The sequence below is a fragment of the Penicillium diatomitis genome, assembly GCF_028827545.1.
Source record: "Penicillium diatomitis strain IBT 30728 chromosome Unknown utg000010l_segment0_segment0, whole genome shotgun sequence".
NCBI lineage: Eukaryota > Fungi > Ascomycota > Eurotiomycetes > Eurotiales > Aspergillaceae > Penicillium > Penicillium diatomitis.
The window spans coordinates 2017126-2027517 of record NW_026623182.1 but is presented as its reverse complement, the minus strand read 5'-3'; the positions used below and the strand labels follow the sequence as shown (position 1 = coordinate 2027517).

The 10392-nt window shown below is 53.0% G+C and overlaps 4 protein-coding genes across 4 annotated transcripts; 1 reads left to right on the top strand and 3 right to left on the bottom strand.

Moving 5' to 3' along the window:
- Nucleotides 1-104: 104 nt before the first annotated feature.
- N7539_007686 (uncharacterized protein) lies at nucleotides 105-762 on the bottom strand (the record flags this gene model as incomplete). Its single annotated transcript, XM_056937287.1, has 2 exons — nucleotides 105-522; nucleotides 653-762. 2 exons carry the CDS (start codon nucleotides 760-762, stop codon nucleotides 105-107), a joined length of 528 nt encoding a protein of 175 aa, XP_056788086.1.
- Nucleotides 763-1791: 1029 nt separating this feature from the next.
- Nucleotides 1792-4516, top strand: N7539_007685 (SLC26/SulP family anion transporter; the record flags this gene model as incomplete). The annotated part of the gene is made up of 3 exons (XM_056937286.1): nucleotides 1792-2095; nucleotides 2219-2364; nucleotides 2423-4516. 3 exons carry the CDS (start codon nucleotides 1792-1794, stop codon nucleotides 4514-4516), a joined length of 2544 nt encoding a protein of 847 aa, XP_056788085.1.
- Nucleotides 4517-6442: 1926 nt separating this feature from the next.
- N7539_007684 (EMC6 family protein) lies at nucleotides 6443-6943 on the bottom strand (the record flags this gene model as incomplete). The annotated part of the gene is made up of 2 exons (XM_056937285.1): nucleotides 6443-6766; nucleotides 6869-6943. The coding sequence occupies 2 exons, from the start codon at nucleotides 6941-6943 to the stop codon at nucleotides 6443-6445; spliced, it is 399 nt and encodes a 132-aa protein (XP_056788084.1).
- Nucleotides 6944-7979: 1036 nt separating this feature from the next.
- N7539_007683 (RNA-binding protein VTS1) lies at nucleotides 7980-9969 on the bottom strand (the record flags this gene model as incomplete). Its single annotated transcript, XM_056937284.1, has 4 exons — nucleotides 7980-8036; nucleotides 8120-9161; nucleotides 9206-9386; nucleotides 9465-9969. 4 exons carry the CDS (start codon nucleotides 9967-9969, stop codon nucleotides 7980-7982), a joined length of 1785 nt encoding a protein of 594 aa, XP_056788083.1.
- Nucleotides 9970-10392: the final 423 nt, after the last annotated feature.

The following is a 10392-nucleotide window of genomic DNA, read 5'->3' as shown; positions in this document are numbered from 1 at the left end:
GGCTCTCGATCCAAGCGCAATAAGGTTCTTTCATCATCTGCACCGCAGATTTCACCATCATGGAGCACACTGATTGGCACCAGTGGACCCACTCCTGCTGATCCTCAGTGGGGCTGCTGCGTGGCCTGATTCGTCATCCCGACGCAACGACCTTCTGGGACCTTCTTGGCGTGGATTGTGTGATCTTCCCGCTCCACGTTGCTGCTGCTGCTCATTTCCGCCCGGACCGCGGCAGATGCAGCGAGAGCGAGAGAATTCTTGGGGGAATACGTCGACACGTCCACCATCTGACTCGGAGGATGGCGACCGTGACCACCGCAGGGGGTCGTCGTGGTCAAGCTTGCTGTACGAGTGAGACTCGCCTCGGGGCCAGGAGTGGACTGTCTGCGGAATTCTTCTCCCTGAACCGTTTTACAGTCGTCGTATGTACAATGTACATAAATGCGTAAATTAGACTTGCATGGTATAGAGATCAATTCAGCATCATCATACTTGTAATGATCTTCGACGAGACCAAATTGACTATATTCATCATCAGACTCATCAAATTTTAAAGAATTCCAACCAGAATGATCCGAATAAGGCGGAAAGAGAGAGAGAGAGAGAGAAAGAAAGAAAGAGAAGATGCATGCAATCATGCATACATGCTTACCGTATCTGATCATCTGGTGGGACGGGTCCATGAGCTTTTCCGCCTCCCCAGGGTGGAACGGAGTACGCTGGACCCCACGCTTCATCGTCATCACCATCCAATGCCTTCATCGCGTGCATCGGTGGCATTCGCTCTACCCATCTCCCTGCCCCCCCCCCCCCCGTCGACGGTCTCGACGGTCTCTACGCTCCCCAAATGGAACAACCAAGGAAGAAAGGGCTCAGAGGTCTCCGCCCATGGGTCCCACCCCCCGGCACATCCTGCTCAGACAGCACTCCTTGAGACGTCTCGCAGTTGGTCATCGCCAGGTCCCCCAGGTGGCCCTGGATGAGCAGGACTCTGCAGCCGCAGTCTCTCATTTGATTGAATTATCATTCTGTCGGAGATCTGGGTCTATCCCGTCTGTGGAAACGGGTCGTCTCCGCCCTCCCAGTTTCCACCTCTCAACTGGCCATGGCCGCTCGTCGGATGAATATTGGGCTGATTTAATGAAATCCACCTCGCCTGAGCGCTCCAGCTCCAACCTTGGACTCTTCAACTGACTACAATTGTCCCTCCTGTCTTGTCAACCTGTCAATAGCCCATCGTCTGCTTCGGCTCAGGCTAGGAAAAGAACATCAGCATCTTTGCACAGAAGTCGTCCAACGGCTTGCTCGCATCAAAAGAAAAAAGAAGAGTGCAGAACCTTCCGCCGCCAAGTACAAGTCCCGCGAGCTTAGATATTACGCCATCGGCTTTCGAATCACGCACAAACGCCTCCACCGGTGTTGGTGAGGGCCAGAACTCACTTTAGACGCGCCATTGAGCTTTCCTTTCTCCTCTACCTCTTCTTTTCGCTCTCGCTTCATGAACGGCCTGGTTGCCATGTTCAGCTCGTGATCGTGTGTGGCTTCTCGATTGCAATTGGGATTGACAATATTCAAACGTCGTCACATCGCCACTAAATCGACCTGCTTCATCTATTCTACAACCCTCTAGCGACCACGAGAGCACGAGCGGCCTAGCATTGAAGGAAGCCTGACACTGCATCGGACGACTCCACATATCGAAATCGGTCGATCGTCCTTGCTGACAGACCCTCGTTGGTGATTGTTGAAGATCTCGAGATCCAACGTCAGCTGATCGATATCTCCCTCACCATGTCGGGGGAAGGCCCGGCCAGCAAACTGGGCTACACTCTGGCCAAGGGGCTGGGTATCAAAATCGCCTACCGAGACCCCTTGGGCGCATCCAGCGACCCCGTCACTCGTGGCGAGTCGACCTTTTCTGTCGGCACGGTCGACACCTACTCGTACAATGAACCCGAGCCCACGACCATTGAATGGATTCAAGAAATCACCCCCACCGGACAGCAGGTCGTGAATTACTTCATCAACCTCTTCCCCTTTTTACAATGGATTGGTCGTTACAACGTGCAATGGCTGCTCGGTGATCTCGTTGCTGGTACGTGTCCTTGCCATCTCTGTCTCCGCCTGTTTCCAAGGTAGCCAAAAAAAAAAAAAAACCACGGAATGAACAACTTACCGGCTCGCATGGGATGGTCGTGCTGATAATGGTCTCTATCAGGAATTACGGTCGGTGCGGTCGTCGTGCCTCAAGGTATGGCCTATGCCAAGTTGGCGGACTTGCCCGTCCAATTCGGTCTTTACTCGTCCTTTATGGGTGTGTTACTTTACTGGTTCTTTGCAACTTCCAAGGACATTACCATTGGGGTGTGTACACTACCCCATTCTTACGCTCGAAGTGACGGGCATGTGTGTCTGAGTATAGCTGACCGTCTTCATCTCACGACAGCCGGTGGCCGTCATGTCTACTCTCACAGGTACGATCGTGATTGATGTGACAGAGAAGCTTCCCGAGGTACCTCCCCATGAGGTGGCGTCGACCTTGGCCGTGATTCTAGGTGGCATCGTTTGCTTCCTCGGTCTCATCAGGCTGGGCTTCATCGTGGACTTTATCCCCTTGCCTGCCATCTCGGCTTTCATGACCGGTTCGGCCATCAACATCTGCGCAGGCCAAGTCACCACCATGCTCGGCCAGACCACTCAAGTCAACACCCGCGGCGCCACCTATAAAACCATCATCGACACGCTCAAGGCACTCCCGAGCTCTACCCTGGATGCAGCCATGGGTATCACTGCCTGCGCCATGCTGTATATCATCCGATCTGCATGCACCTATGCGGCGAAGAAGCAGCCCCATCGGGCGAAAACCTGGTTCTTCATCTCGACTCTGCGAACCGTGTTTGTGATTTTGTTTTACACCATGATCAGTGCGGCGGTGAACATCCACCGCCAGGATCATCCTGCATTTGGGCTGTTGGGACATGTGCCCCGAGGCTTCCAGAATGCGGCCGTCCCCAAGATGAATCCAAAGGTGATCAGTGCGTTTGCAGGCCAGCTTCCGGCTGCGGTCATCGTGCTCCTGATCGAGCACATTGCCATCTCCAAGTCCTTCGGACGTGTGAACAATTACACCATCAACCCTTCCCAGGAGTTCGTCGCCATCGGTATCAGTAACCTGCTTGGTCCCTTCCTTGGTGCCTACCCCGCGACGGGTTCGTTCTCGCGTACTGCGATCAAGTCCAAGGCCGGCGTCCGGACTCCCTTGGCTGGTGTGATCACCGCCGCGGTCGTCCTCCTGGCCATCTACGCCCTTCCCGCCCTCTTCTTCTACATTCCCAAAGCCTCCCTCGCCGGTGTCATCATCCACGCCGTGGGCGATCTTATCACTCCCCCCAACACAGTCTACCAATTCTGGCGGGTCGCCCCACTGGATGTCATCATCTTTTTCATCGGCGTCTTCGTCACCATCTTCTCGTCCATTGAGACTGGTATCTACTGCACCATTATCATTTCACTAGCGGTGCTGCTGTTCCGGCTGGCCAAGGCCCGTGGTCAGTTCCTGGGCCAGGTCAAGGTTCACTCGGTCGTTGGCGACCATCTCCTCGATGGTGACGGCAAGTATGGCTCCCTGGGACCCAATCGGGCCTCGTCAAACGATGAAGATCACGCTCACCGATCCATCTTCCTGCCTGTCAACCACGCCGACGGCTCCAATCCCGAAATTGAGATCGAGCAACCTCATCCCGGCATCTTCATCTATCGGTTCTCCGAGGGCTTCAATTACCCCAATGCCAACCACTACACCGACTACCTGGTACAGACGATCTTCAAGCACACTCGTCGCACCAATCCTGCCGCTTTCCGCAATCCCGGTGACCGTCCGTGGAATGACCCTGGTCCCCGCCGTGGCCAGCAGGTTGATGAAGAAGATTCCCGCCCCCTGTTACAAGCGGTCATTTTGGACTTTGCATCGGTCAATAACGTTGACGTGACCTCGATTCAGAACTTGATCGATGTTCGGAATCAGCTGGACATGTATGCGTCCCCCCGTACCGTGCAATGGCACTTTGCCCACATCAACAATCGTTGGACCAAACGTGCCCTGTCCGCCGCCGGCTTTGGCTTCCCTACTCCGACGTCGAGCAATGGGTTCCACCGCTGGAAGCCCATCTTCAGTGTCGCCGAGATTGAGGGCAGCTCCTCGGCCGCCGCTCTTGCAGAGATGATGAACAACCAGCGCGAGACACAATACCCCAAGGATATGGAGGCTGGTCACAAGGACCAGCCTGAGGTGGAGAATCATGGTATTGAGACCTCGTCCACGCAAGACAGCTCACCCATTCAATCGGTCCACGATGACAAATTGTCGCGTGATTTGACGTCCAGCAAGGCCTACAACAACAATCGGCGCAAGGTCGCCATCGTGCAAGGTATGAACCGGCCGTTCTTCCACATTGACCTCACGAGTGCTCTACAGAGTGCGGTGGCCAACTCTTCCAATGAGATTCCGCATGTCTGAACATGTCATCTCGAGTACTTTATTGTCATCTTTGGTTTTTCTTTTCTTCCTCGATGCACCGAGACTCGGTCGCCATCGAGCATGCATGTGCCGGCACGCCCTCTGGATCGGGATGGTTCCATACCGCGAGTCTGAACCATGATTGTATTGTCTTTTGTTTGTCTTTTTTGGTCTTTTTTCTTTTCGCTCAGACTTTGTCTCGGCGTCCCTTTTTATCTCCAACATGGCGTAATGGTTGATTACTGTCTGTGAGCGAATTTTGGGTTTGAAGATTTATGGGCAAATGTTGGATGATTTGGGTTCTGTTTTTCTTTCCCCCGCTGTATCTGCTCAGCTGTTGCGAATGCATGGAGTGTTGTACAACTCGATTCCCACTGATTTTGTTTTGTATTTACCGCCTGATGCATCGATTTCTGTTAATATCTTGCACATACACTTTTGCTAGGAATACCCCCTGAATTCGATAGATTGCGTGAAATTAATATGCATGACTCTTCAACCCATCCTATCGAATCCCTTTTCCAAACAGTGTCATCCCAACGTAAACCGTCTTCACCGTCTTCACCAGCAATCTCGACATGAACCCTCCCTCAAACAACAGATAACCTTTCACATTCAATCTGGAAGTCTTCGTTCTGGCATCACAACACGTGCACCAAGCTGACCCTCCCAGACCCAGACAATCAGTGCGCCACGCCATTCCACCGCCCTCATAAGGTCGAGTCCGGTCCATTTCCAGTCCCTCCAAGTCTCCTTATCACAACACTTTCCAATGGGATCACTTACCGAAGACAGGGAACTATCAATCCATGGACGCAACCCATACGTCTCGAGCCTGGATTACTCCGTATCCAGGCCGGGAGACGGTTCTGCCACAGACCTCTCTAGTTCTATAGGATAGGTGGATGCCATGTCCGAACCTAACCCGACCTGGTAGTTAATAGAAGTTCGAGCTGCAGGAAGCTCGAACTCTTCCGAGCACCAGGGTCTACTTTGGTAGGAAGGGTGGAAGGGTCAGGCTTACAGGACCTCGAACTTCCAGCAGGTGAAGTATAGATCGGTTCAACCTTAGGTTGGAACACAGGGGGCCTTGTTGCAGATCACATGGAAACGTGTAAGTGTGTTGTTCAGATCCTACTGGTCCAGCCGTCAGTACTACTGACTCAGTAGTAAAGAGTATAGACTATATACAGCATTGGCATTTTGAAAACTACATGGAATACAGCGTGCGCCGTAGTCCGATCCAGATGGTGTGTATTTGCACATGAGTCCTTCCTATATCTGCGGGAATTGGGTCCAGTAGCGCTCGCGAGCTGAGATCTCTTCTCATGGTCTGGGTTAAGCGGAGGGGAAGTCAGAGGAGAAAAAGAAGAAGCATCGTACGCGGCTGAGAACGGTTCAAGGCTGAAAGACACAGCACTCTGCTATGACTCTATCAGTGATGTGAATGTCATGAGCGTATCCATATGATTCTGTCAACCGGGAGTGACTTATCCTCAATCCGTCAAGTAGGGGCCATTTTCTTCTTGCGTTGATTTGGGGGGGGGGGGGGGGGGCGTCCTGGTCTAAATTGTGATCAGATGTCCTTCGTGAAGTCGCACTTGAAGCTTCATTTTGGGTTCACGGTAGATCGGAACAGAGTATGTACAATGCGTCACCACCTGCATACACCTTGTTTACACAAAACGTGGATGCAAAAGCGGAAATGCCCAAACAGCAGTCGCAAAGAGTACCAGGAAAGTCGAAGAAAACAAGATCCCGTACAAGAAACGAACAAGCACGAAGAACATGGGCTCCCTCATTCCTCCTTCTCATATTCACGTGCCTTTTGTCTGTCAAAAATACACCGAGAGAGAAAGAGAGCTCGCCATCTACCTCAAAACACCACCTACACCAGCCCAACCCAAGACAAACCCACTCAACGCCTCACTCAACACACCACCGCCCAACCAGACATCTCTCCAGCCGCCCTTCCGCAAGATATAACCCCCCCTTCTTCCCGCCCTTTTCCAAGCGTACCGCGCTGCCCTCCATACGGACTTGCCCTTCGATCTCGCCGCCGCTACTCCCGGGGAAATAGGCGCCAGCACCGGCGCCCGAGGAGCGCTTGAGTATGACCACGTGGAACAGGGCCGAGACAAGCACGGTTCCGGCAAAGTAGAATGCGAAGCCGGTGGTGGATTGCAGAGCTAGGATGCCTGCGGAGAGACCGAGGAGGAAGGCTGTGAGGGAGTGGAGGGATGATAGGACCTAAATTGAGATTAGTTGTTGCCTTTTTTGAGGTCGGAAGCATTGGTGGAGGTCGCATGTCTTTTTGGATATGTGTGAATTGTGCGGGACGAGAGTACATACACGGTTATTGTGCTGCACAGCCTCGGGGACAAGAGGGTTGATGAGCAGCGAGAGCTCTGCCTTTGTCGGTGCCATTGTTGCAGCGATTTGAATACCAGATCGAGAGACGTTGCTTGAGTGAGCTGCAGTCACTTCGGACTTTGTCTATTCAGACAAGTAAACGATCCAAAAGAATACACTGCTTTCAATCGCCCAATGCTTCGTGGAGAGGCTGGACCTCAGGGGGCGACTTGATTGCGAGTCGCTCGTTGTTGACTCGTTGAAATGATGACGCTGGATGAAATGGTATTTAAAGTCAGGCGCGCACGTGGTTCAGAAATGCGCTGAACGAACCCATAAAAGACATGCGTGGAGAGCAAGAGGGGCTGAACGGTGCTGAGCAAGTCGACGCTTCGGAGTTTCCCCAAATCCGCCGGGTTGCTATCTGGCGCACGGGCCACATGGTCGGTACTACGAGTACGAGGTACTGTAGGTTGGTTGGAACCGGGGCTGGAGTTGATCCGAAATTATGGATTGCTTCATTCGCAATGCAAACCGTCCTCGGCAGGAATTTTGGAGTAAATTACTTGCTTCTGCGTAGTAGCAACTAACCAAGTACAGATATCCAGACCAAGTCCGCTATTTATTTGACGCACGTGAGAGGGGGGAAATGTAAGGAATTGTCATGTGTGTATCTACGATCATCCCCAGCCATTTTTGGACAATATTTTGAAGCCCAGAACTGTTTCCTTCCTCATGAGACCGTTTCTTGAATACATTACTGCGTGTAAAACATGCCAAGTTCCATCTCCATCGCATTAGGGTAAACAAAAAGATCACTGATGGGAATGAAGTGACTGAAGGGGAAAGGAAGAGAAGGGGAAAGAAGAGAAACAGTTCGAAACCAAAGAAAAGTAGAGACGGGAAAGATCATAAGAGTAAAGTGAAAAAAAGAAAAAAAAAAAAAAAGACATCCAAGAACAAGACACACGATTTCAATGCCGGAGAAAATGCCAATCACATACAACCGCTGTGGCAGGAAAGATGCGGAAAGCAGGCAAGCAGAAGGGGGACAACGATCGCAGACCTAGTCCCATCTAATGCTTCCAATGAGAATCACCAAGGCATAGACTTATGACATATTGTCAAGCTTGCCATCGGCACGAGCTTCACGAACTTGATCAAAGACCTATCATGAGACGAGAATATTAGCAAAAACATGGCCAAGAAATGAGCGTGCGTCCGTTGTTAGAATCGTAAAGGCAAACTCACCTTGAGCATCTTGTTTCGCGCACCCAGTGCGTTGACTCCACGCTCCTCCAGGGCCTTGTCGTCGAGTTCAACTAGTTCGGTCCACTTCAGATCCTTGAGGTTGTCCGTGTACTTGTGCAGCCGAAGGGATCGCAGCCAGCTGGGGATATCCTTCAGAAGGGTAGGGTCGGTGGGATCCTCTGGCGGCTTCGAGCTACCACGACGACCACGTGGCGACCGACCACGGGTCACTTCCGAATGGTCAGAGAGATAGCCTTCGCCGCCGAGTCCGAACTGATTGATGCCCAGAGAACCCAGGGCATTTCCCATGAGAGGGTTGTTCGGGTCATAGGCAGCCAAGAAGCCGTTGTTCTGCGGGGAGGTGAAGCTCATCGCACCGAGACCACCGCCGCCCTGCATGGCAATCCCGGGAGAGGTGGGCCGCGACCGTCGTCCAGCGAGAGCAGCTTGCTGCTGGGCTTGCAACGCCGCGAGCTGTTGAGCACCCAACATATGACTGGTCATTGAGCCGTGTAGGCCAGGGCTATGCAAGCTCTGAGCAATGGTCGGATTATTGGACGCATTTTTGCCCTGGCCATCATTCGAGCGAGCTCGACGATACTTGCGAGCATCATCCAATGCTATGCGGTTGTTGACAGTAGACAAGGCGGCAAGCTTCATCGCAGTGGCGTTGGCGACCATGTCAGCTTGGTTGTTAGGTCCATTGACCTGATGTCCAAAGGTCGCTGTCATGGGTGTGTTAGTCATCGAAGCCCAGCTGTGGTTTCCCACATTGTACGGCGAAAGCAGTGGAGGCTCGATCTCCGGTGCGGGCACGGTGGCAGTCTGGGGCATCGGAGAACGCATGCCTGACTGGCTGAACTGTCCCATGGGCTGGTGACCGGAGGAAGACTTGGGCCGTGCGATAGGAGGCTGAGCATCTGCTGAGAGGCCGCCACGCTGGCCCCACGGAGACGCTGGGGGCTGTCCCAAGTTGTCCGAGTTGTTGTCAGGAGCGGAAATGGTGGGAGCAACGAAGGAAGTGCGATCTCCGTACACAGCACTGTTCCGGTTTGAAGGGGGGCATTGCCCGTCTGCTGCGTGAACTCCGCCTTCTTTTTCGCGATAGCCGCCGCAGCATCAGGGAACATGGCGTTGATGGTACTGGAATCCAAGCCAGAGTTACGTTTCGCGCCTGGGGAGGGTGGGGGCCGGCCCATGGAGCTTCGTGAGGTGCTGTCCATGTTGAGTTTCGACATCGCGTCGTTCAAGCGGCTAGACATGGCATCTGTCGAGAGCGAAAGGTGTCAGTTTGCCTCATGAGAGAGAGGTGCCTGGCAAAATTCAAGATACTCAATAGACTGACCTTTTTCACCAAAGTTCGCTGGAGACAAAAGTCCGGACATAGGATGGCCTTGAGACATTTGCTGCAGAACCTGGATGAAGAATCGGATCTGCACCTGGGTGGTCTGTTGCAGCAATGCGTACAGAGCCGCCGTTCGTTCGGCCTCACTCAGCACACGGAACCATTGCTCGATAGCGCTCAGTTCGTCCTTGAAATCCTGGTCAAGGGTAGCAGCAGCCATCTCCTCCAATGTAGTCTGATACTGATCGATATCAGCGAGCCACTGCTGAGCAGCGCGATCCAACGCCTCCTCTGCGGAGTTCTGCCCTTGCGTCTGCTGATTGAAAAACACTTCCGAGGCCGGGCGCAGGCTCCGCGAGGAGAGTGGCGAGGGGAACCCAGACATATCCGCAGAGGCTCGCAGCTGGTGTGATCCGAGATTGCGGGCTGACGATGGAGGACGCAGCGAGGCATTCGGAGCAGCCTCTGGAGTGCTGTTGCGGTTGCCAATCATATGATTGGCCATGGCTCACAGATGACAGTGGAACAAGTGTGTGAGCTGCGAAGAAACACCGATTGCCCCAGGAGGACTGGAGAATGTTTCGTGATTTTGGGTATGATTACTGCAAAACACCGGCAGCGCCTGCTGAGTTTGCGTACTAAGAAATCAACCGCGTCCTTCAACAAAATCAGACGTGTAGGATCACGCGAATGTTGGCGGCGACCACAGTCGAAGTGAGCACAGACCAGGCCAGTGGGCTGCACTTCGATTTTTTTGAGTGGAGGACAAAGCCAAAAGTAGATGGCTCCCGATTATTAGGTGGGGGGGGGGGGGGGATTTGGGCGTTCAAGTGGACTGGAACGAAGGAAAGTCAAGGAGCAGGAGGCAATAGTGTGTCAAACACAGCAAGCCAGAGCTGTCTCCAAAAGCAAAGAGAAAAGGAAAGGA